Raw genomic sequence first — 26,621 nt, 5'->3', positions numbered from 1 at the left:
GCAGCGGCTGCTGCATCTGGGTTACGTCATCGCCGCGTGTGGGCGGATGTCGCACCGCAGCTATCGACGGTTGCCCTCTTCTGGTCCGCCTCGCCCATCCCGCGTATGGCGCATCCTGTAACACCGCGGTATTCATTTAACTGAGCACAAGAGGAGAGCCTCCATATATTATCGAGTAGTCAGAACATTATGACCACCAAATACTCTTTCACCCTCCACCCCTCCCCCCTCCCCTCCACGATACATGGTGGCATTTTTAAGAAAATCGCCAGTCTCCGGCTTCTTAAATTCAACAGCCTCATTTCTTTACTTTCATTTAATTCGGAAGCGTCGTACATTCATTGCGATTCAAAATAACGATTTGTTCGTTCCAACTGGATAACTAGTGTTCCAGATATGATACCTAGACAAGTGTCACATCTTTAAAGCTGACAATGATGAATTCATTTTGCGCTTGCGTAGTTCGCGACGTTCGAGAACCACGAATGTTAAAACTGTACTGACGCCAAATTTCATATTTCGTGTACAAGAGGAGGCTTGAAAGGCTGTGTCTATTCCTAGCCGAATGAATGACGTTTGAAATTACTTCCACGTATCTGTAGCCCATCTGCGTGCGATTGCGCCCCTATACGCGACATCGATTGAGACGTTTTAAAGTCAAAAGCTCGCAGGGCAGGAAGTAAGTTGCAAAGAACAATGCGTTCATAGTGCTACGGCGTGTTGCATTGTTTAGTGGTTGGGTTTGGCAACAGGGAGAAACATTGCCTACCGGTCCGAAGTCATACGAGCTCCACCGATTCCTTCGCTTCCAGAAAAGGAGTCGAGTTATAGGCCCTATTGTGCGTATAGTACAGTCTGAATGTTTGAATGCTACCAGTTATTACCGGTAGAGTAGAAAAATCGCTACCTACCATCCAAGAAACGGATAGTATTAAACTATGCGATTAACAAATCTGTATGTTTTGCAATAGCCTTCCGTCCCTGTTAGGAATATTGTTTACTGTCGGTAGTTTTTATCTGTTTTCGGATTGTTATTTTATCAATTTTGAGACGTCTTAAGAGCGGATTGTTATTTTATCAATTTCGAGACGTCTTAAGAGAGAGGAGTCATCTTACTAGCCTCTCGAGACATAAGACAGTTTTAAATACGTCCTCACCTTTGAGGCTTTTGATGATAGCCAACATGTGTTTTGATTTCTCGGGGTGATAGACTGAAGGAGTATGATTTCGGCTGTTCACCCTACTTGTTGATCCTATTTTTCTGCACACTGTTTCGGCGTCTGACACTGTCTTTATATGTTGCAACTTCGTTACGCGTACTGGAGTCCAACGCAGCTCGCAGCATCTGAAGACGACGACGACGACTCGGCCTTCGGGATATTGTACATAAAAATAAAATCATCAATTCGGCTGAAGCGATCTGTCAGGTTTTCTCGCTACTACTGATTAATGACATTCTTCCGGGTGTTATGCCGAGGTGGCGCTACCATTTTGTGCACAGGATTTCGACGACCTACCCACCCGTCTTGTTCACGTACGCGAGTGCCGTTGGTTACTCGCTGTCTGGACTAATCTCTCGCCGAAATATATGGCAGAGTTCGATTCCTGGCGCCTACTACGCCCTTTTATCTCACTTTTTTAGAGCTCGCACTGATGCTCCGTGAAATACAAATTGTATCAGCGGTTGCCTACTATGTTTGACGTGGTGGCCGGCGAGATTTTAACAAATTAAGTGCCGGACCCCCAGGCGTTATGTAAATTCAAACCTCCGTCCCTGCTTGTGAAGAGTTCCGACATCTTTACTTCGACAGTCTCCTTAATTATACTGGCCCAGAAATTTGGCTTTTGCACGATGATACAGATCTCATTGTATTTTATTTCATTGTTGTATTCCAGGGAGTGCTCGGCGGCAGCTGATTTTCTTGGTTGTTGTAGTCTGGTCGCTGACGTTCCATGCGTCTCTCCTCGACTGTTCTGATGTTCTGCCACATTCGGATGGAATGCGATACGCGCGGGTCTTTCGGAGACAATGAATACTTTTGCCCTAGTGCGAGACATGGTGATACAGTAAAGGGAGATGGCGCTACAGATTTAGGCTGCACCTTCCTTTGACGTCGTTGCCGCCATGTGAGATACTCCAAAACATTAGCAGACTACTGTTTACGATTCTTTTTTGTTCTTAATTTCTCTCGTGTACACACAACAGTTGCATGAAATAGCAAATGTTACAGCGCTTTCGTGAATAACACCGTGTCTGGAAGGCATTTTCAGACGTTTTATGGTCTGACATGCATATTGACCCAGTAGCTTTCGTAATTCAGCATTTTCCTAAATACGGACCGAGGAAGCTGAGATTTGGCCTACGTTTTCTAGAAAACGATAAGAACATATTTTAATCTGTTTGGCTGATTTCCAATATTTCCTTCCCACGGTATTGGCCGAGAATGGTTTTCGAGTTGGGTTGGCGGGAAATGTAAAGTCAAATGACGAAAATAAAAGCACTACGGTAAAATTAAACAGCGCAAGCAAAATTCATGTACGTAAGAAAAACATTGGTGAAACAATTCCATTTACACATGAAATGTGATTCCTTACCACTTTAGATAATAATCAGAATCATTGGTAAGTACGTAAATTGCACAAGCTGGCATTCTTTATCAAAAGGCTTCCAACGGAGGACAATTTTTGCTGCAGCTGATAGGCGGACGGCGACTTCAGGTTCGTGACGACGTGATAAGTATCGGCAAGGCCCACGAGAAAGACAGGCCGCGGCGCGTACGTCATAGCACGTGACACTACAGCTCTTACGAGCTGCAGCGACCGTCTCCAGCAGAAAGCGATTTACTATTTGAGACCAGTTTAATACTTCGTAGCTGCTCTCATTAAACATGTGACAAATATGTCTCGACTTGGTGCCATTTCTTTGATATAGTGATTCCCTGCCTGGACCCGGACGAATCGTGGTGTATGTCGGATAGAGCGACTAGTGCGACGCCGTAAGTTCGCTGCTGGAGTCCCCTGTTTCCCAGGGGCTCGACGGCCCGCACTCGTGAGTGAGGAACGAAAGAGCATAAAAGGGCATAATGGCCGGCGGGAATCGAAAGCGGCTATAAACAGCGATGTGAGACCAATAGATCAATCTGGTTGCAAACCAAGCAGCGAGTACACAAAACAGCAGAAGTGGCAGCACAGAAGGATGCTGGGTCGGTTGTTGAAATACTGTACAGGAAATTGGAACAGCAGCTCGGCAGAACAGCCGGAAGTAGACTATTAACTCGGCGGAACACCTGAAAGCGTTGCTGAAGGAACTCGCGGCTAGCGACTGCCTCGCGCGTAATTTTGGGCAGGAAGCAAGCAGCCTGGTCCACGGAAGAGAGGCTGCCCAGCTTGGTCTGAAGTAGGCCACCGGGTGCCTGCCTGCTGGTGAGACCGCCCGCTATACACGCAGACAGCTGGGCGCCGCCTCATACGTGCGCCCTCTCACCGCCGCTCCTGGCTGCCACGGGCACCGCATGTCTTGAACTCCACTGTACAGAGGTGTCACAAGGTATTGGGCAGTTTCATAAGGCTATATACCCACCACCACTGTACACGATCTCACGTTAACCCGAAAGAGAGAAGATATAAGTTTCTACACTAATCGTGGATCCATTAGATGTGAGTCTCATATGCACTACGACAGACGAAGTGCAGCAAGACGTGGCATGGACTCAAAAAGACGATGCAAGTCCCCGGCAGAAATATTGAGCCATGCTTCCTCTATAGCCGTCCATAATTGGGAAAGTGTTGCCGGTGCAGGAATTTGTGCACGAACTGACCTCTCGATCCCAAAATGTTCTATGGGTGGCCAAATCATTCACCCGAATTGCCCAGAATATTCTTGAAACCAATCTCGAACAACTGTGGGGACATGGCGCATTGTCATCCATAAAAATTCCATCGTTTCTTGGGAACGTGAAGCCCATGAATGGCTGCAAATCGTCTCCAAGTAGCCTAAGTTAACCATTTCCAGACAATAATCGGTTCAGCTGGACCCAGTCAATTTCATATTAACACAGCCCTCACCATTATGGACCCACCATCAGCTTACATAGTGCCTTTTTGACAGCGTGGGTTCATGGCTTCGTGGGGTCTGCGATACATTCGAACTCTACCATCAGCTCCTTAAATGGACCAATCTTTCAGTCGATATACGAGTGACAGTAATCGTAAAGTTTTCCAGACAATAATCGGTTCAGCTGGACCCAGTCAATTTCATATTAACACAGCCCTCACCATTATGGACCCACCATCAGCTTACATAGTGCCTTTTTGACAGCGTGGGTTCATGGCTTCGTGGGGTCTGCGATACATTCGAACTCTACCATCAGCTCCTTAAATGGACCAATCTTTCAGTCGATATACGAGTGACAGTAATCGTAAAGTTTTCCAGACAATAATCGGTTCAGCTGGACCCAGTCAATTTCATATTAACACAGCCCTCACCATTATGGACCCACCATCAGCTTACATAGTGCCTTTTTGACAGCGTGGGTTCATGGCTTCGTGGGGTCTGCGATACATTCGAACTCTACCATCAGCTCCTTAAATGGACCAATCTTTCAGTCGATATACGAGTGACAGTAATCGTAAAGTTTTGATTATAACCTCGAAAAAATAGTTACTTAATGAATTTTTTGTTTCAAGTTATATGTCTGCATATCTGTGGTCTACTCTAAATCCCCGCACCACAGTACTGTAGAACACCGCTAAGGGAACCAGGGTTGCACAGACGGCTGATGAATCGTTTACGGCGTTACAGAGGAGATGTAGCTGCGTCGGATCGCGGAGTCAGTTTCGCCTCAGACTTCATAAATTTCAAGCAAACAGCATGTTTAGTGCGCTACATAAGGCTTTCCCTGTTTTTGTATTTCTGCGGCTCTCTGGGTTCGCGTCCAATATTGTCGCTCCGTCGAAAAATTGTGACATCATCCGAAAGCCTCAGCAACATACGAACGTTTCGCTCCACTTCCGGTTAGCAAAGTGAGACATTTTTTGTATCTGTCTTTAATATACCGCAACGACTTCGCAACTTCTTGCCTTTTAGTAAGATGTTATCCCATTGTTACTCCTTCCACGGAATTTGCAACATATATTTCGTGATGTAGGAAGTAATGGTAAGCAGTTGGCGGTAAGGCCTCTAGTCTCCCTGAGGTACTCTCGTCTTGTGTTACGTACGACCATCACCGTATTTAGCGTATCTTAGCATAAGTAAAATATGGGAGGCGTCAAAATTTGAGCTACAGATAAAAATTCTATCGAGCAGGTATTTCTTTGTGTTGTGGTCAGCGTGACAGAATGTCAATCCTAAGGGCCCGGGTTCGATTCCCGGCTGGGTCGGAGATTTTCTCCGCTCAGGGACTGGGTGTTGTGTTGTACTAATCTTCATCATCATTTCATCTCCATCGAACCGCAAGTCGCCGAAGTGGCGTCAAATCGAAAGACGTGCACCCGGCGAGCGGTCTACCCGACAGGAGGCCCTAGTCACACGACATTTATTATTTATCACCCTGTCGGAATATAAAATCGCTGACGCACGTGTCAGCGACCTGACGTTTCGTCTATAAATTCCAGAGGCAATCTTCAGAAGCTTTATGACGATGTCTCCAGCATCAAGAGAAAAATATTAGGCAAACACTTCGGCCTGTTGTCCATACAACTGAAATCATAAACGAAGTAAATACCGGCCGTGAAATGAATTGTATGCCTCGAAACTATTTTTCAGAGCTCGTGTGACGCCTTGAAAAATCGTATATATGGCACTCAGCAACAGTTAAGTTCATGTATTTTTTTTACTTTATATAAACCTCTATCTAGACTGGCGGTGCGTAATGTTAAAAAATTATTTGATGATGTGATAGCTGTGTCGCCTTTCTAAGAAAGAACTACTACAGTGTAGCAGAGGTCTTTCGTAATGCATCCTACAGTGTAGCTGGGCTCTTTTCTGGGAGCAAAGAAATCTGTAGAAATCGCATGACTTCGGGCCGATACGAAGTGTTTCCACCTGTTGCCAACATTAGCTACGTAACAATACAAAACGCCGTAGCGTTGTTGTAGCAGTGGTATGCCATGTTGATTCCAGGGCCACCTCTCCCTTTACCCCCACCCCTTTCTCCTGGTGGCACACAATAAACTAGACGGCAATAACTTGCCTACGTTCATGGCGTCGGCCGCAAAAGGGCCAAGTAATATTGTGCTTCTGTTAGTAGTTTTTGACAGTTACTTCTGTGATTTGATTTGAATATGAATGTTCCCCTCCATGGTGGAACTTCGTGTGAATGAATGAAAATGATTGACTGAATAACGATATACGCTTTACTAACCTACTTTAAGTTCCGCAGGAAAGACGCTTCGTTAGCTGCTACGCAGAGCTGACAGGTAACTCAGTTGTATATTTTCGTGTGTTGCAGGAAGATGGGAGAGAAACGAGGCATGAAGGCGCTGGAGATGTGGTGCAAGCGCGTGACGGCGGGCTACCCAGGCGTCAGAATTGACAACATGACCACGTCCTGGCGGGACGGGCTCGCCTTCTGCGCGCTCATACACCACTTCCGGCCGGACCTCATGTGAGTACCGCTGTGACAGGAAGTCACTTCCGGCGTGACCCTCAGTCCCTGCCTGACAGCCGGCGCGCCGCTGTGCAATCTCTCTCTCTTACAAGTTACGCAAAGATCGTGAGTAGGTGACGCCGGCCTACGTGTTCGGTACGGTATTCCACTGCTTTCATGTTGATGCCTCGCAAACGTTTATGGATTCGTGGAAACTGCGAATGTTTGCGCGGGAAGGAGCATTCAATGCAAAACATTGCAAGACTCAAAACATACCTTCCAGTTAGTGTCAGGAAAGCACGAAACCTTTGCCACTTAGCAGCAGAATTGTTACAAATAATCGGCAGAATCCATTTAGGTTTTGTGACATTGCCAGTCCCACACACTGATACTTTGAACAAAATCTCACGAAGTGGTAATAAAAGAGGAACACAGGGTAGTTGGCACCAGATTTGAGCCCGATATTGCCACAGTACTTTTGTTCACAGAAAACAGTGGAATTTCAGTTCACTTCCGTTGTTCTGGAGAGGTCAACTGTGTATCTTAATAACAGTATGACAGTTGGTACTGATATTTTGCAGCTTAATGTTGGGGGCATCATTTGAGATCAGACTGTCACGTAAGGCCACTGATAGACAGCCACTGACAGCCTAAAATCAGATGGAGGTTGCCAGGTGAGACGTAGGATCGTGAATCTAGTTAGATGTAAAATGTCCACAAACTAGGTTAACATTTGGTGCAGTGGACGCTGGGAGTGACTGTAAAGGCGTTTCCCATATGCAGTTACTCCCGTCAGACCATGCCGAGTGTCAGCTTTGTTTGCGCGTATAATACAATTCTCCAGAAGGCAGTGGAACTGCACAAGTCTACAGGAGATATCATTAGTGCTTATGTACAACCTCCCTCTTGTTCAACATGTGACAACTGCATCTTACAAGTCAACAGTCTGTGACATGAGAGGATTGATCCTGTGTGTGATAAATCTTCAACAGCAACAATTCAGAGCGTATAAATGGTCAGCTTGATACCCAGTGTGTTTGGAATGCTTGTCCTACTCCTTAGGTTCTTGCTGTGCTACATAGTAAGACTTAAATTTACTTTCTATGGATCTCATAGACTTGCATCATCAATAGCATCACAGTATTGCTGTTAGAGAATCTCACCCAGCATACTGGAATGTGAAATATGAGAACGATGAGAGCATTTTGAACATTTTAAAAACATTCAAAGTTTGAAATGTGTTCAGTTTTTATGCATGCAGCGTCACATGTTTCTCATGTTGACTCAGTTTTATTACAACAGAGATAAAAAATTTTGAATTGTTACATTTGTATGTTTTCTTAAATTTTGCAGAAACCCCTGTGGATGTAAATGCTTAGTAAAGTTACTGCGCACAGCAGTAAGTGTAGCAGCATGTCATCGTCTCATCTCAAATAACTTCAGCTATCTCCTCAGGATTTGATCTGTCATGCTGCTTCGATCCATGTTCCACAGCTTGCTCAGTTGTTTGGCATTGACTGTTGGGGTGCTCATGGTCTCTTGTAATTGTAACTGATGACATACCTGGCCAACAAACAGACTAGAAGTAGTTGTTAATACTCTAAAATCCTTATTGATCCAGTTGGGCAATGTCTTTTTAAAATTTTGCCGAAGATTGCCGAAGGAAGTGCCATTTGAACTTAAATCCTAAATCACTTAGGGCAGGTCATCTTTGATGTTGAGGTCACATGCAATTTGTGCCAATGAGGGCATTGATGAAATCCGTGACTGCCCACACCATTTCATTTGACATTTACTTATCACAGTACCCTAACTTGAATAATAAAATATACCATGTTAAGTGTCAAAAACGTGGCCACAATTTTACTAAAATATAAATGAGGCTTGTCTCTACAGAATTGTCTGTATGTGAATCCAAAACATGAGGACTGTAATTAACCATTCAATATATGCTCTAACATGTACTTCAGACCACTGTTTTGGAACAAATTACTGCCAGTGTAGGATGCAGTAGAGCACTATTCGTGCAAACAAAGTCAACACTTGATGCTGTATCTGAGGGGAGCAACCGTAAATGAGAAATTCCATCAGTGACCATGCTGACTATCAGCTTAGTGTGGTGTGAATACCATCACTGACAGTCTGCTATGTGTTTAGTGGGTGGATCAATCTTAGGGAAGCTAGTTTTCTTCTGCTGCCTATTCTCAATCTCTATTATACTGACAAGACAGTCAAGGAAATTCAGTAACATGTCTTGTACTGTTCTCTTCAGTTCAGAATAAAACAACTGTGAACCTTAATTGTAGTAGTACAACAGTAAATGCACAATATTCTGCAAACACTTCTCCAATTTAAGATCACAAAATAAACCAATTGAAATGTAATTTCATGAACCTATCACACAATATTGACATCAAGCCCTAAATTGATTCTTTTGATCTAAGATTATTTGTTTATTTATACCACTAGTGTTCATATGTGGTATAAATTTCCTGTTTTTGAATAGTGTCACAGTTTTTCTATCCAGGGCTGTAGTTTAAATGTAAAATGTCAGAGGATTAGTGGGCTAATTGGCTACTGGGAAACCAACCTAGCTTGTAACAATAGGAAGTGAGCATCCAAGTAATGGCATTGTGAATATGCAGTGAATTGAGATTTTTGCTATGCATAAATGAGTTCATAATGATTTGATTACAACAGTTGAGTGCTCTGAAAATGCATATTACTAGTTTCATTTCTCTTTTTAAAGAATTTCTTTGCAATCCTGTTGTCTTATTTTAATCAGGTTTCTGCTTAGTATATACAAGTGTAAAAAAAAAAAAAACGAATCACTAAAAATAAACTATCTACTGTGGTTATGACAGTGACAAGATCATGTGTGTTCCTATTCCCCAATGTACTTTCTCCATAAATTACTTCATTATTTTATCAAATATAATGGCTAAAATGGTTTCCCATTCTTCGCCATGTGAGCTAATGCTCTTTCTCTAATGACCTCCCTGTCTGTGAGGAATTATGGCTGTCTTCAGCCATTTTCCATTTAAATAACTGTTTCTGATCGAGAATTTTACTCAGCCAGAGCTAAACTGATACCACCAGGATAGATATTTGTTGTTGAATTGAGAACTGTAATTTCCATCTGTAGTATCATTGTTTTCTGTCTAAGGCAACTCCATCATCACTTAAATTAATGAAATAAGTTGCCTGCCATTCTGTACAGTGTAAAGAGTCTTAGTTTACTTGATTGCATGAATATAAGTACTTTGTTTAACATTTCTTAATTTTCACAACTTAAAACATACCCAGTCTCGGCATCCATACTCTCGGAACACTGGCTTTCAGTGGAACTATAATTATGATTAAACTTTTTAGGTACATTTGATTTTGCAATTGTGATTTAGGCATTGATTGGCATTGAATTATACTCATCTTTAGAGCAGTCTCATCAAGGTATCGTGTTTTTGTCAGTGGTCATTGGCATAACCCCTAAAATGTGGATTTAGTGCTACAAACTGCTATTGAGTTCAAAATATGCATGAAACGTGATGCAGGAATATATGTAATGTAAGCTACAGTTTCTTTGATTTGTAGATAATGGAGGCATTTAGACACTATATTCCACCTCTTTAGTGTTAGCATCAATATGGTTTTCTATATTGTAACTGCAAGGTTCTCTCTTTCCTTTTTCATTGTGAACTTGTCCTTAATTGAGTAAAGGCTGTGATCTTGTTTTGTGGCAGTGTAGAGTTGGACACATGCACATTTTCGGAATTTCCCCATCATGAACATGTAAAATTGTACCTTTTTCTACTTATTTGGAAGCATAAGTTAGCTTTAAACCACCTTGGAGTTTCTCTTTATTAATTGATTATTATAAATAACTTAGCCTCATTGTAATAATTATTTTCAGTGGAAGTGATGTAGTCTTTAGAATGTAATAATTCAGATTCTCAGTTTAAATGAGCTGCCTCATGCAAACATAAATTTCACTACTTGTAATTGTTGTTCATATTTGGAAGGGGATACATGTTGGAACTAATAACCATTACATCTGATATCGAAGTTGCAGTCTTACATAAAAGGACAAACCACTACCAAGAGATCACAATTACTCATTTACTGACTTAATGTATTGTTTGCTTTTTGTTGCAGTGATTTTAACAGCCTCAATAAAGATGACATATACCATAACAATGAGCTGGCATTCCGCACAGCTGAACTTCATCTTGGTATTCCAGCTCTACTTGATGCTGAAGACATGGTGGAATATGAAGTACCTGACAGATTGTCAATTTTGACTTATTTGTCTCAGTTCTACCAGGCATTCGCAGGGAGCCAGCAAAGTGAGCACTTTTCATGGATAACTGTCAAAGCAAAAATATTTTATTAGCTATTTGAAGACATCTCTTTTGCAAAGTAAATCATGCCTCACTGACACGTATAATTTTAAATAAAAGAATATTGAATTCCTGGAAATTGTAATCTTTAAATCAATGACTTCAGAATAAAATATCTTTTCAGATTTAATGTTCTGTAGTTAACAGTATTTGCTTAAAAACTGAACCTGCTTCTAGTGATATGTTTTATTTGTGTGCAGATTCTCCTTTGGGGCGGTCTGTTAACAAAAGGCCATTAAGTACACCAGAAAAAGTGGTGGTTGCTGAAAGTCCACCTTCAAAGGTAAGTGAATTTCTTTCTATGTTATAGCTGAATTTAAAATCAAGACTGGAAATTTAGTTTCAAGAAGTGTGAACAATACACGAAATTAATAAGAGTAAGTTCATCACCAGGTACCCTCCTGTTCTCCATTGTTGTCGTAAACATTTAAACTTTTTAAAATATTCGACAACTGTGTTTACACCTACCTTGACTCTTTTACACCTCATAATTTCCAGATTTTAATTAAGATAAAACATTTGTTCCAGAAATATAAAAAGCAATGTAAATTAGTAATTATAACCATTACAAGATTCATATACATCTGGAAGTTGTACAGATTAGCATGCAAGTCAAGGTACATTACTCCAAGATAATATGCAGGATGGTGTGTTGTGTTCAGTGAAATTTCTGGCACAGAAAATCTTGTGAAATGTTAAGTAAAGACAGAAAGTTAGAGACCTGTACAAAGTCCCATTATCTATACATTATGACATTTGTCATTATTGCTGCTGTTGTCTTACACATGTGAGAAACGACACAATCAGGGATCTTGGCTGATACAGTATTAAAACAGTGATCACAGCAGAATCTATAATTTAAAGCAGAATTGAAACCATGCCACAAGTTGACATTTTTCACCTACAGGAACCATGCGGGAGTCACAAATACCAAATGATTGACTGTCTATAGATTTAACACAAAAACCAACTAACAGTGAAGTAAGAGTAGGAACAGCAATAGCAGCAGCACCACCACCACCACCACCACAAAATCAAATGACCCTAATCTGTGCTGTTGTATATTTGATTATCATTTCTTTCTATTTCCAGTCTTGATTTATGTGTTTTATCATCTTATATTTTAAGAATGATTTAGAAAATGTTAGTTATAATGAGAGTATTTTATGTTTATTGTGGCTGCTTTAGATAGCTCATTCCTATTTTTATATAATATAGTTTTCTTCATTAGTTCTGCATGCATGAGGAAATGCTACTAATACACTTAAACATGTTGCATGTAGTGTGCTTGGTAAAAGTTATTTCTCCCATAGGATCGCTCCATTGGGCATAGTAGGTCTATTTGTGCTATGTTGTGCATGCGTGGAATTTCTGTATGCAGCTTGAAAGGGGTTGTCCTAGGTTAAACAGGTCCAGGAACATACAATTTCGAAAAAAGTAAATTTCTTAATTTTATTTCATTATTTTTGTTATTTGTTCTTTAATTATTTATTGTTTGAAAACTGCTACCTGTATATATATATTTTGGTTTACCAGAGTGCCCTGCACCTGGTTTGTATGTAATCTTCTCATGAACGTAGTTTCAAAAATTGTTGTTTGTTCTTCATTTCCATGTTCACTGTTGCTTCATAGCTTTTGATGTACAATTAACATTTACTGCTTTTATAAAAATGTTGATAGCTTTCAATGGCCTTTGTTGCATGTTGGTGGATGGTATGTATCAAATCTTTTATACTGTACTAAAATCTCTTTCATTGTTTGTGTGCAATTTGGCCTGTCCCCAAATTATAGCTCTCTCTCTCTCTCTCTCTCTCTCTCTCTCTATCTCTTGGGAGCTAAGCAAATACAGTGTGGGGATAGGTTCAGATAACTGTTCTTCTCTCTGTATTGTACATTTGAGTATAAATGGCATTGGCATTAAAAATTTAATTCATTAAAGTGGACGTTGTAGTGTTTTGCAGAAACTACAGCAGAAAACACTGCAGAATCAGTTTAACTATATAATATAGCAGAAAATGTCAGGAGAAATGCAGATCAGAGGAAGTCAGTGGCCACACATTCAGATGCTCAGCCTCACTACATCACTATCTAAATGCAGAATAAAATGTATTTAATTTGCATCCTTTGTTGGGAATGTTAAATATAATATTGCTTTAGCTAATTATTAATCAAATATAAGACTCAACTAGTTACCTTCGGAATGTTAATGGAAAAAGCATTTCTGCAAAAACAGTTACTGGATTTTAACTTTTTTGGTTTTCAATGGAAAAATATAATTTTGTAATTAATATGTTCCTATAAAGACATTGTTTTATAGTTCTGTGTGGCTGATGGGTACTACCTCTTTATGGAAATAAAGTTACTAATAAATAACAGATTATAAATTCAGTTACTTATGTGAGAATAATTGCATAACCTGTCATTTTGTGACAACCTACTGATTCATTTGCTGGAATGCTGTTGCTGTTACAGGAAGTCAATAACCTAAGGCGTCCATCACTTTGATGTATTTTTTCTTCATATTTATTGTGTTCACTGAAGTGTGTATGGGTAATAGATAGTAAACAGATATGCTAGTTCTCTTTACAAAATAGATGTTTTGCTGAAGCATTGTAAAAATTATTATCTAACACATACATATACTCTTGATTGGCTAAGAGCCTAACCCCACACTGTACCTTTTTTTTATTTCCTCAGGAAGAAAGCTTGGACATAATTGGCCAGTATAAACCTGAAATATTCTGCTAGAAGGTAAATTACTTGTTCCATTTGTTTTACTTTTTATTTTAGACGTAATGATCATTACATAAATTTTACTTGCTTCACAGTAGAATCTTTTTTTTATGTAACTAACTACTTTTCTATATTTACACTTATTGTGTGCATTAATTTTAACCAAGTATTGTGCATTCCCTTGTGCTTTTTAATACATTAACCAGTCTGCTTTTATAGTGCTTTCATTCTAATTTTATTGTAACATTAAAATAATTTTGTTGTGGGTCTACTTTTTGCTTCTAGTTCATAAGACATTTACATGATTGTTTTAATTTAACTTATGTATGTTTATTCATTTGTACATGTGTTATAGATTACAAAATATTTCTTGTGTCCTTGAAACTTAATCAGAGATTACATTTAATAGTTTAAAAGTACAAATGTCAGTCATGCCTCATGAAAACCTTCACATCTAATAACAGCCTTTTTAGCATCAAAACTAAACTGCTGTTACTGCACAAATGAAGTGTGCTGACTATAAAAGTTGTAATAATTTTGTGACACAGTTACAGCTTCATCATCTGCACAATAGCCAACTTTCAGTTGCCAACATCTGTATTGAGAATATGTAGACCGCTATGAAAGTTCTATTGCTCTTATTAGTACTGAACTTTTATTTCATTAGCATTCCACACATTTGTGTAAATTTGTAGTTTAAAGTCTTCTGAATATGACTGCTATGGTAGCATAATTTTATTCCTTTCTGCAGCTCTGTATTTAACATGTCGTAGCTGCATATGTCCTCTCTTAGGAGTGTGATGTAATGGTAATATTTGGAATGTACAAACATACCTGCAAATAATGTGGCAAGACATGGGAGACTATGGAAAATTTAGGTTCACTAACTTTTAGAACTTAGCCATCTACAGATAACAGGACTCAGAAGAATGTTTGTAGAAAGCATAACTTTACAAAGATTAATTGACAAAGTCTTCATTTGCTTATTTCTTGTAAAGTCTGATTATTTCCTCAAAATATCATTACTCCTTCTCTTGCACCAAACTAAGGAATCTAACAACAGAAACTCTAGGTAGGAATATCAACAACGTAGGATTGCTACGTACTGTAAAGAAGACACATTAAGTTGCAGAGAGGCACAGTTAAGACACTTGCACAATGCTTACAGCCACAGCCTTTATCAGAAGAAGGAAAAAAAAAAAAAAACACACACGCACGCACACGCACACACGCACAAGCACAGACACACAAGCAAGCACACCTCATGCACACGTGACAGTCAATTCCAGCGTCTTGGGCGGGAATGCAACTATCACATGAGATGCAAGCAGTAATCTGGAGGGGGTGGGGAAGGGGAAGGAATAGTAGTGCATAGGTGGGGAAAGAGACAAACACTGTTTGGTGGAGTGGAGGGATTAGAATGCCAACAGGTGCAGCGTCAGGATGTTGTGGGGCAGGGAGGCGGAGAAAAAAAGGGGAGGAGGAGTGGGGGGGAGGGGGGGAAGATGGGCGGATGCATTGGCAGAGGGCAGCACATAAACAGGATGGGAGATGAGAATGGGATAGAAGTGATAGGACAGAGGAGTTGGAAACTGTTGGGTGGTGGATATGGAGACAGTATGTTACTGTAGGTTGAGGCCAGGATAATCATAGAAGTGGAGAATGTGTTGTAAGGATAACTCCCATCTGCGTAGCTCAGAAAAGCTGGTTGCATAGGAAAGAATCCAAATGGTTGGATAGTGAAGCAGCCATTGAAACCAAGTGCGTTACGTTCAGCTCCACGTTGTGTCACGAGGTGTGCCTGTTGGCATTCTCTTCCCTGCACAGTCCACCAAACGGTGTTTGTCTCTCTCCCCACTCATACTCTAATGTCCATTCCCCTTTGCTTGCCCCGCCAGATCGCTGCTTGTATTCCACATGTTAGTTGCATTCCGGCCCAAGATGCTGGAATTGGCGGTCACATGTGTGTGAGGTGTGCTTGCTTGTACATGTGTATGGACTGTGGCTTAAAGCCTTGTGTAAATGCCTTTTAATTGTGCATCTCTGCAACTTAATGTGTCTTCTTTATGGTAAGTTACAATCTGTCTTTTCCTGCATTATTGATAAACTAAGGAACCCTTTGTTTTGAAAGCTAATCAGTTTTTCATATTTTGTATATGTCTACAGGTCTTCTGTGAGCTGCAAAACAGACATATTTTTCAATAATTCGTTTTGAATTTCAATTTGGAATGATCATCTTCATATATCATTTAATGAGATACTTCACTGTACATCAAGCAGCTTACATGCTGCTGTAAAATCTCAGATAAATATTTTTGCTCAGTTGCTTCTCTCTGACAGTTAAGAAAGCCTGAAGAAAATCTTTTGACTGTTAATACCTCGGCCTGTGCAGAAAACTCTTTACATTTTACAGAGAAATTAAAATGTATGTGCTATTGGATATTTCTAGCTCATTCCTTTCTGCAGGAATGACAGACTTTTGTCAGTGAAGTAGTGTGTGTCCATGTTATATAGGAAGACTGTGAAACTATGGGTAACTGCAGCTTCACTTTGAAAAGATAGCATATAAATACTTGTTTCATAATCAGTTGTCCGAGTCAGGCTGAAATTTCACGTATTGTGACTTTTTTCCCCTTCATGTACACAATACAAATAAACATGATAGCATCTTAGAACAAATGCGACATGGTGCAAAAATAGTTAGAACACTTTGCTTACCAGTTAGTATGTATGTCATGCTAGTGAGTTCACCAACTAGGAAAAACAAAATCTGTTTATTTTGTGTTATCCAAAAAATATCAGGAAGCAAATACTATATTCCCTAAACATACTTGTTTCATTGGTGGACAACGGGACCCATCAGATGGAATCTGGAAAAGGAGATGAAAACCATTTCTCTGTTGATTAACTGTAATTTTACATTCATATACTAATTTTAGTAACAGTTATTACATGCTATCTATGGTCAGGACAAACACTAGAAACCTGATCTGAAATTAAATCCAAATTATAGATAAAGGCTAATTTAATGATCACATTAAAGAAATATTGATCACAGATTTATGGTTAGCTGTAGTACTCACAGTATCATTAAAAACCTGTTTATGTCGTTACTGTGACAGCTTGACAAACTGACATTCTCAGACTGCAATAAATATATTAGTCTACTGAAATTTTTAGATGCATAAATAAATCATTATTTTCATTATTGCTCCCAATGATGGTCAAATTGATCAGTGTGCATGACTCAAGAAGACAATGGTCAATATGTAATAAGGAACATGAAATGAAACTTTCTATTCTACATAACATACGGATTGTTAACAGAACCTTCTGTGTAACATGAGACTAAAATAGTTGAAAATCTCAGGTAATAGCAAGTAAACTTACATCATGAAAAATATTTGTTTCTGACATCACTTTACCTTCAGGAAAAAGTTATACTGCTGAAGACATTCTGTATAGTTATAGAAACGCTACATCTGATATAAATTGCAACAAATTGGGACACCGGAAAAGAAATTGAAGCTTCAGGAATTAATCATACATTTTCAAGGACATTAAAGCATACTTTTTCTTTTATTTTTTAAATAGGAGGAAATAAAAATGTTGTTTTCTGTATAAAACATACTGTATAAAATGTTCACATTTTATTCTACAGTAGTTTGGCGATAATAAGATTAAGTTTATTTATTTGGTGCAGGGATAAAAATCTCACTGCATGTAATTGGGTGATCAGGCAGACCAAGTGATGTTTTCATGCAAAGAAAGCAGTTGACTTGGACAAACATTATTTAGTTACCACCTTAATAATGTCATTTTCATTATATATTCTCTGTGTAAAGTGTTGTACAGTCCTTGTACGAACCAATATTTACTGGTGTTCGAAACTTTCTATCTACAACTTTGGATGTGGGTCTCTATTCCGCTTTATCTCTGGATGTTGCCATAAATTGTTTCTGTACGCTCCTAATACTCTATTAACTGTTTGTTGTATTGCAAATACCTAACTGTGCAGTGTGCTATATCAAAAGGGAAATCACTTCAGAAAGCTATGAAATTACAAGGAGAATGGCTAGCCACAGGGCTGATTCAAGCCCCCAAGTGACACAAGCAGCTGTTTGGAGTGCCAGAGACAGTCAAGTGCAAAATTCGTTTGTAGGGTGAAAGTATAAGAATGAGCAGGGGATGGTGTCACCAAGTGATATGTAACTTGATTGCAAGAATGTTCTTGAACCTGCCATGGCTAGCCAGTACTTTCCATCAGAAGCTGATCAAAATTGTGTAGGAGTTCCACCTCCTGATCAGAGTACTGGCCAGCCATTCTCTCTCCCTTCAATTCTGGAGAGTTTAAGCTGTTTTATGGTGGTCATATATTTTCACTGCACACTGGTGCTTTAGTAATCAGTAACAAATTTTAGTGTCAACATTCTGTGGATAATTTTGAGCGAAAATTTCTGAGTTGCTCTAGAAGTACTAAACAGCACATTTGTTGCAGTAATTACTAAAATTTTAAAATAACTGAGAGTAGAAGTATCATCGATACATGAAATATGCAGTCTTTGTACAGACATTACAATGTTTTAAATAGTCACAACAAAAAAAGTTCTATTCATGTACCAGTGTAAAACGGAGTACTGTTGTGTCACAGTTACAGTCCTGTAGTATTCACCTGCACCATTAATTATTATGTGAAGCTCTTTTTCCAGTTAGTGGTAATGGCATTGATATCAAGTATAAATAATTACGAGAAAATGAGAATCCCAGCTGGTGAAACAGAATTTCTGAAAGGTGTTTATTTGTGGGAAGGAGATCAGAGAGGAGTAACTAAAAATTTTGTAGACTGCAATTTCATCTTAATGCAAGAGCCACTCAAATTACTGGAGTCTTTAATAATGAATTCATTAAACACAGATATCGAAATTGGCTCTCTAAATAGGATGTTACACAAGTAAGTTATACTGTGGCACAATGATTCTCATCTTTTTTTAATATGTGTCTCATAGTTTATTAATGCTGGAAAAACAAGTCTCTTACTGGGGTCAGTTTCTCAGCATGTAGTCAGTACCATAATATATTTGCTGCCACTTTCTTTTGGACAGTCCATTCATAAGAAATATGTTACATAGTTTCAATCAAACCACCAGAGTTCACAATTTAACAAATCAGAATTATTCATAAAAGTTAATATTGTGTGTGTTGGTGTTATATATTGTTGGCTTCTGTGGTAATGAACAAATTTGCATCCACTCTGAAATTTCTCACAATCAATGAAAGCAGTTAATCTTGAAAAATTGTCAAATTTTAACTCTGATCCTTTCACTGTTTTCACACTTGAATACTGCTTATTGTTGTAGAAGTTCAGATCAATACTCTAAAGAAATTTAGGTCCAAAAAGTATTTAGGAGCTGTGGGGCACTGACTTCACTGCCTGTGCAAAATACACTGATGACATTAATATTTACATCATCATTATAGATTGTTATCACATAATAACTTAAAAATTTGTTAAATCTCATATAATAATATAAATTATGGCACCAGCTGACATACATAATGCATATGACTTAAAATTTTTTGGTGAAGATCTTTCTCCACAATCAGTAATTGAAGCTGGAACTTCTTAATTTTGCTCTTTGTTTGTCATGGAGCTTACTGTAGCAAAACTTATATTTTGCATGTAGTAAATTTTAAGAACATTCTCAATAATTGTGGCTAAACCATTTACATAATGAAGTTCACGAAAACTGTCTTTGCTTAATTTGACAAGTACAAAATTTTGATGAGCTCAGCATTTTTGAGCTGAAACTACCATGAACAAAAGAGGATTAATATATGAGGTGCTGAGAACAATGAGGGCATAGATTTTGAGATTGTAACATGTATCCTTGTTCCTGGCATATGTTTATCTTATGGTGAACCAACTTTATCTGTGCTATACCCTTATACTGCAAAAAGCAGTGTCACTGAATTTTCTGATATTCACTTTCATATGTGCCCAAAGAAAAAATTTTCATTGCTGTAGGGGTAGTCAATGGAGCTGTAGGGATACTCAGTGGCTGCACTGATGCCCATTTCTACATAAAAATTGGAAGCTCCTGAATGAATGCTCCCCAACCACCTCATATTCCATAGTGTCAGCATTAAAGTGTTTAAAATGAGGCACTGAGGATTTCCAAACCGTTGAGTGTTACCTACCTCACTACCAAACCAAAAGCTAATTTTCATCATAAAAATGTATGTTTCAAAAATATTACGAGGATGAAGTTCTCACAAGGTTGCTGTGAACTGTTGCTTAAAGCAACATATTCTTCATTGGAGTTGTGGGGTGTCGCAGTTCTCTTCAAGTCACATTAAGGGAGACCACAGTTTGTCATATTACCACAGTTAGTGCCCAAATACATAGGTAGAAGGCAAGTATCAACCTTGAAACACAAAGACTTAACAAAACTACTAGATCCAATTTAAAACAGTTAGATGCCTGGAGTGAACAGAAAGTTTTATCTGAACCTCAATGCAGAAAGTGTGCTTATTGAAAATGCAGATAATGAGGACTTCGAAGTGTTGGGATAGGTCATAATTGTATGTGTGGTGCATTTATTATCTGTTATTTATGTTCTGATTCTAATTTCACATTAATTACAAGCCATACAACCATCAAAAAGATATTGTCACTAGTCTATATACAAAATTTTTATTAATTAACATTAACAGTAATAACTCTAAATATGAATAAAAATTGCAAAACAAAGTGGTCACATTTTTTATAGAAAATATAAGATGTTGAGACTTGGTTAAAAAACATGTCAAACCTATGAGACTGGTGGTTTTGCCTATACATCTGATTCTCACAAACATCTATTTTTCTCAAAAATTTGTCTCTGTGCTTTGGGCCCTTCTGGTTCTCAGCAACTCTCTTAATTGTATATGATTTATGTTGCAAATGAAACATTATGGACAGTGCTTAGACCAGCCGTGCTGTCAGAGTTGTAGAGCAAATCCAACCTTGGTCTGTTTCAAACTTTATAACAGAAATTGGCACTTTTCACAAAATGCATACAGAAAACCAGAGAAGCAGCAGAGAATTATGTGGTCGAGTGACATAGTGATGCAGTTTTATATACGTATACAAATGTAATCTATTTATTATTTGTTCGTCTATAATATATCTCATTTAACAAATAATAAAGTAAAATGTTTTGAAAGGCTGCCACAGAGGAGGCTCCAGTATTACAGAGTAAGGAACCCAAATAGAGAAATCAAGAACCTGCTGACAAAAAGTGAAAAGGTGGAGATGTATGACAAAAGTAATATGCTGATAGATTATGTAAATGATGATAAATATTCTACTACTGTATCACACAAGATTAATCAAAAAATACCTCTCCCCTCCTTTTCAAAAGTGTATGGTGGTCAACTGTTTTGTTAGCCAATTCCTAGGTTAAGAAGTCTACTTAACATTTGTGATCTTGTGTTAAAGAATGTGAGTGTTGTTAAATGATGGATGTACATCAAATGACACATGTGCATGGGACAGTGTAACTAGTTGACGGAAGCAACATCACTTGCCCTCTCAATATAATAATTCGTCACAGCATCTGACGCATTGATTGCCCTACAAACAGAAAAGTAACAAAAGATGAAATGTATTGTCTATTGTCCATTTGTAAACTATGTCACATCAACATAACACTGCAGGGTACTTGATGGAATACATATAATAGGAGTAGCAAAGGTAGTTAAAGGCATTGAGCCATCAATGGCACATTCACAATACTGAAAGTGTTGCTGAGCCTTCAGACAATGTTTTTCAGTGCTAACACATACAGAACACACATGTAGACATGCACAGCTCAATCGTCCCAGCTGGTTATAGGGACATTGTCCCAGCCAGCAACAGCAACATGGTCTGAAAGCTCAACAATGTTTTGTCTGTTGCATCGGTTATTGTTTGAAAGTTTCTGCATGATAGGTCCTAAAATTTTTGGCTGAGGCCTATAACAGCTCAAAGAAAAAAATATCAGCTGAAATATTATACTGGTTAGAGGGAGGAAGAGACTTTAATTGATCATTGTGACGACATATCTTTGGACAAAACACCAGCCCATGGAATGGTGACATTTGGCCTTACAAAGCAAGAGGACTCCCAAAAGTTTACTGCTGCTAAGAAAGATAATGACTTGTGACATTTTGGTTGTGGAATTAGTGGTTTATTCTGATTTCCTGGGTCAAAGAGTCACAGTATGTTTAAAGTGCTATATTGAAACTGTAAAGAAAGCTTAGAGATTGGCTGCTGTAGTTTCTTAAAAGTAGAAAGAGCCATCTGTTGTTCTGTTTCTTTTAATTAATTTCACAACTATGTAAGACCACTTATTTGTTCTGACACTATAGGCAAAGTTTAATTGTTTCATTGGCAGACTTCACAGTGTCCACCTGACCATCCTGACCTAGCACCATCTGATACATCCATAGGACTCAAAGTGAAGCTTTGAAACACATCACATTCTGAAAATGTCTGAAGTAACTGCTACCTTATTTTAACTTCAACAAACACACAATCCAGACCAGTGGTGGACAGAAACTACACCAAAATAAGTAATTTATGGTATGACATACTTGAAAACTAGGTTATCAACATATTTGGTGTAACTTCATCCACTGTTTCCTGGGGGAAAAGCAGTAAGTTTATCGTGTGAATTCAAATTCTGGTGCAGGAATGTGGTTCATTCTTGACTCATTATGTGATGATAAAATTTGCTAATACATTCTATGTAGGAAGTTTGATAAAAGCAACATAATGCAAAGTTACAAATACAGATGTTTTCCATATTTTCCTGAATCATATAAAATAAGACTCCAAAAATGGCTACACCCATTTACTTACTTTGATTTGAAACCCAAGGATTAAAAACTATATCTGTTGAGTGTTAATGAATTCCAGTGTTTCAGTCAACCAAACATTGTGCAGAGTTTTGAAATTTACGTAATTTAATCCAGGGGATCATCCTATAATTGCTCTGTGTTGTAAGACCCTAGGGAATAAATTTTGATACAGCTTCTTGTGAAACGAAGTTTCAAATTTATCAAACTGCATAGGCTCTAGGGACATTATGTAAGTACATTTTGTAGAACTACAGACTACTATATTGTTTTGTAGTTCCCATAGTGTATCAGACCAATACTGTAACTCTTCACCTAATGAATTCCCCAGTTCCTGTGAATGAAAAATGTATCACACCAAATGATATTTATTTCAGCCAGAGCGACTGTTGCTTAGGATGACTGCTTTTTTGAGTAGTGCAATTCAGTCAAAATGGTGTAATGGTTTCATGTAGGCAATTCCATTGGAAGAATCAAATATGCTTATGATTTTAAATGTTGTTAAATAATTGATATTTAATTTTATGACTATATTGCACAAAGTGGGTTATGAGTTTTACTGACTTTGTTTTTATATTATTTAAAAAAAACAGGTTTTATGTTTTGATTTCTGAGGTCTTCATTGATGGCAATGACTGGCGTCTTTTGGTGTCTTCATATAAGTTTATGTTTATGATATTCCACTAAAAATGTTTGACTGATGTAGTCTTCTTCAGGGTATATAAGTGATGGTCTTTTTTGTCCTTTGCACCTGCCATCTCATCAGAACCCAGGTAGTAAGCAGACTCATGGTCCCCTGATCACTGAAAGTGAAAGAGAAATATTGTGTCCAGAAACGGAATTTGAAACTTGAATGAAAATCTGGAAATATGGCTTCAGTATGTTTTAGTTAATGAATATAGAAAATTGACAGCTTTCATTTTTTGCCCATTAAACACAATGTAGAAGCCTGTACATAATAAATGGAAACTTAGCTGTCATTCACTGCCACTGACATTAATTCTTGTTTTTATTGTGTTCCAGGTTGCAGTAAGAGCAGCATCATGGCGAGGCCGTGAACCATGTGTTGGCTGTGGTATGCCTGTATTCTTGGCAGAGCGACTCATTGTGGACAAACGTCTGTTCCATCGCTCCTGTTTTCGCTGTGCCCGCTGTCATAACCAGATGAGTGTTGCCAACTGCTATGAAACGGAAGGTGGCAGCTACTGCTGTGAGACATGCCCTGATGAAGTGCTTGCTGTGGATGGTGTTCGCATTCCTGACACACCACCTACAGAGAGCAGTGATGAATCAGTAATGGCAGAAGAGGAAGCAAATGATACTCCATCCAAATCTTCAGTACACCTTCCTCCAACACATGTAAAGGACACTGGAGCAAGAGCCAATTTCTTAAGTAGGCTTGTGGATGCAGACGTAAGTTCATCTGCAGAGAAAAACCAAGCAAGTAATTCTTCTGTTTCTGAGTCACCACTGAGTCCTGCAGTTGATGAGTTACAAACTAGGACATCTGATACGAAATCAGGAACTGCCGATTTTACTGTGGACTCTGTAAGTAAAGTTGGTGATAGTGGTGATAGTGGTGAAACTGAAACAAAAATTACAGAAGGTTCATCTGAAAGGACTGCTGGATCAGATCTGAAATACAGTGAAAGTGATATCAGTAAAAATAATAGTACTGTTAAAAGTGAAGTTAGCCAACCTCTTACTGCTGTTGAACTGCATAAAGACTTGCCTCAGGAAAACAGAAAAGCAGATTCAAAAAATACCAAAGAAAGTGACATCCTGTCACCTAGTTCATTAGTGAAAATGCGTCTTAAAATGTTTGAAAATGGTGAGTCTTCAAAAGCATCAAAAACAGATGTAAATAAAAAGTATGCTAATTACCGAAAAAATTCTGAGGAAGAAAAGGAAAGTAAAACCGAGGAAAATTTAAGGACATTGAATTGTGAAGTTTCTCCTGCACTGTCTAGTAATAATTTGCCCTTAAATGATGATAGTGTAGATAAAAAACTTGATAAACTTAAAACTATTGAGTGTGAAAATAACTCCAAACAGGTACCTGTTCATACCTCAGTGAAACCCACACTGCCAGTAGAAGGAAAAAGTGAACATTCTGAAGTGCCTTTAGAAATGTATTCACCTCTCTCCAATCTGAAGGACACTAGTGACACCTCGGACATAAGTGTTTTGAGTACTCAGCCAGAGGATAGTAATCTTGACAATAAACCATCCTCCATAAGTGACAGCAGAAATATTGTAACTAGTCCAGAAACTGCTGTCACTGTAGCAGACCTCCCAGCACAGACTGAAATAAGTAACTTATCAGATTATCCTGAAGAACTAAATCCTTTTGGAGACAGTGATGATGACAGTGAGAGTAAATCTCAGATAAAAACATCCACCCCAGTTAATAAACAAAAATATATAAATCCTTTTGAATCCAGTGATGATGACAATGAGCTCAAACACAGTGAAAATATTGTAGGAGGAAATAAAAAGAACCCTCCCAGGGTAGATACAAAGCTGGATTCACCTAAGGACAAAAGGAGATTAATAAAAGCCCCAGATTTTAGTCTCAATCCTTTCTCAGATGATGATGATGAAGTAACCAGTGAAGAAGAAATTCCACCCTCTGTACGGGAACAGGCTGCAAAAACCCCTGTGCCACTGCCTAGGAATCTGAAGTGAGTAGAGCTACATATATGTTAAACTTAGTAGTGTAACTTCATATACCAAAGTGTTTTTACTGTTAGTGTAGAAAATTATGAAAGATCTGTATCATAATTGCTCATACTTTGTATAAAAAATAAAGTTTATCAAATATAGATAAAATAAAAAAATTGTGACTGTGATTATGTTGCATTTAAGGAGTTGTATGTTTTAACCTGCATTCAGGTTTAAAAGTGATGTGTCTACAGGTTTTCGAATTTAGAAATGAAGTAATGCTGTACAATTCTGTGTTATGTATGGAAATAAACTGTTTTGTAATAAAAATAATTCAACCAAATCACCATTACATATAAACAACAGACTACAAAATTTAAGTTGTCTTTTAAACGGAAGACTCATTTTATTGAGAATTATTAAAGTACCATAACATGACCACACACATCATTGAATATTAATGAATACAGTAAGTCTAATTCCCACATTACTATGTTAGATATAATCTTTTTGCGTAGTGTATCATTACTTTTCACACCCACCTTCCATAGCTGGCAGCTACACTGGTGATAACATAAAAGAAATGGAAAACTTTGACAAAAATAAAAACTTTGCTATAGACATAGTACCGACTAGCATTGAAAACATTAAGCATCCTCACTTGCACTATGTCAGTCAACATACACCAGAAGTACATCATTATATATAGATTTTTCTAGTCAATATTTCTCTCATTTCATTCAAAGCGGACCACAACTAAAAAGTATTTTTAAATTCAGTTCACAATGCTGGTCCGTGAGATGTAACTCGATAAGCAATGTACGGTGTTCTATTGCTCCAGTATTGGGGTTACCAATTACTCAATGATCATGTTGCTGCTGCATACATTGCTATTGATCTAGCATGGCAGGGACCTTATCTGCTCATGTACGGTGTGAGGTGCAGGTTTCTCATGCTTTACCAGTGACCTGATGTCTAATATTCGCTTATGAAGCAGTTAACTGGAATGGGTATTTTATTTATATTATCTCACATCACGAGTAATTCACAAAGTTAACAGAATTATCCTATTTTACAAGTTTTACTTTTTTTTACTTCACATTTCTCTGAATTCAAGGCCTATCACTATGTACTGCATCACGCCTCGACCATATCAAGCAACTTGTACCATAAATTTCCCTTAACAAACTCATCATGTGTGAATAATCTCTTTGTTGGTACACACTGTGAGCAGTTAGTACTATGAGACACTGTGTGCCTGTTGAGTTGTGGCAAAGACAGTATTGCTAGCTGTTTGATAATAAATGACCAGCTTAATTCAAATGTGGTCCAGTTTCTCACAGTAATGAATTTGTGTCTT

At 38.3% G+C, this 26,621-nt stretch overlaps 1 protein-coding gene across 1 annotated transcript in view; it reads left to right on the top strand.

Annotated features, from left to right (window-relative positions):
• Positions 1–26,621, top strand: part of LOC126176444 (MICAL-like protein 1) — a 67,830-nt gene that overhangs the window by 13,937 nt on the left and 27,272 nt on the right. The window contains exons 2-5 of the mRNA XM_049923604.1: positions 6,450–6,605; positions 10,740–10,930; positions 11,185–11,267; positions 23,621–25,281. Of these exons, the coding sequence (XP_049779561.1) occupies positions 6,454–6,605; positions 10,740–10,930; positions 11,185–11,267; positions 23,621–25,281 (2,087 nt within the window). The 5' untranslated portion in view covers positions 6,450–6,453. The remainder of the gene's footprint in view (positions 1–6,449; positions 6,606–10,739; positions 10,931–11,184; positions 11,268–23,620; positions 25,282–26,621) is intronic.

Source organism: Schistocerca cancellata, chromosome 1 (genome assembly GCF_023864275.1).
Source record: "Schistocerca cancellata isolate TAMUIC-IGC-003103 chromosome 1, iqSchCanc2.1, whole genome shotgun sequence".
In the NCBI taxonomy this organism is placed as follows: Eukaryota; Metazoa; Arthropoda; class Insecta; order Orthoptera; family Acrididae; genus Schistocerca; species Schistocerca cancellata.
The sequence above is the reverse complement of the archived record's forward strand: the minus strand, read 5'-3'. Positions and strand labels throughout refer to the sequence as shown.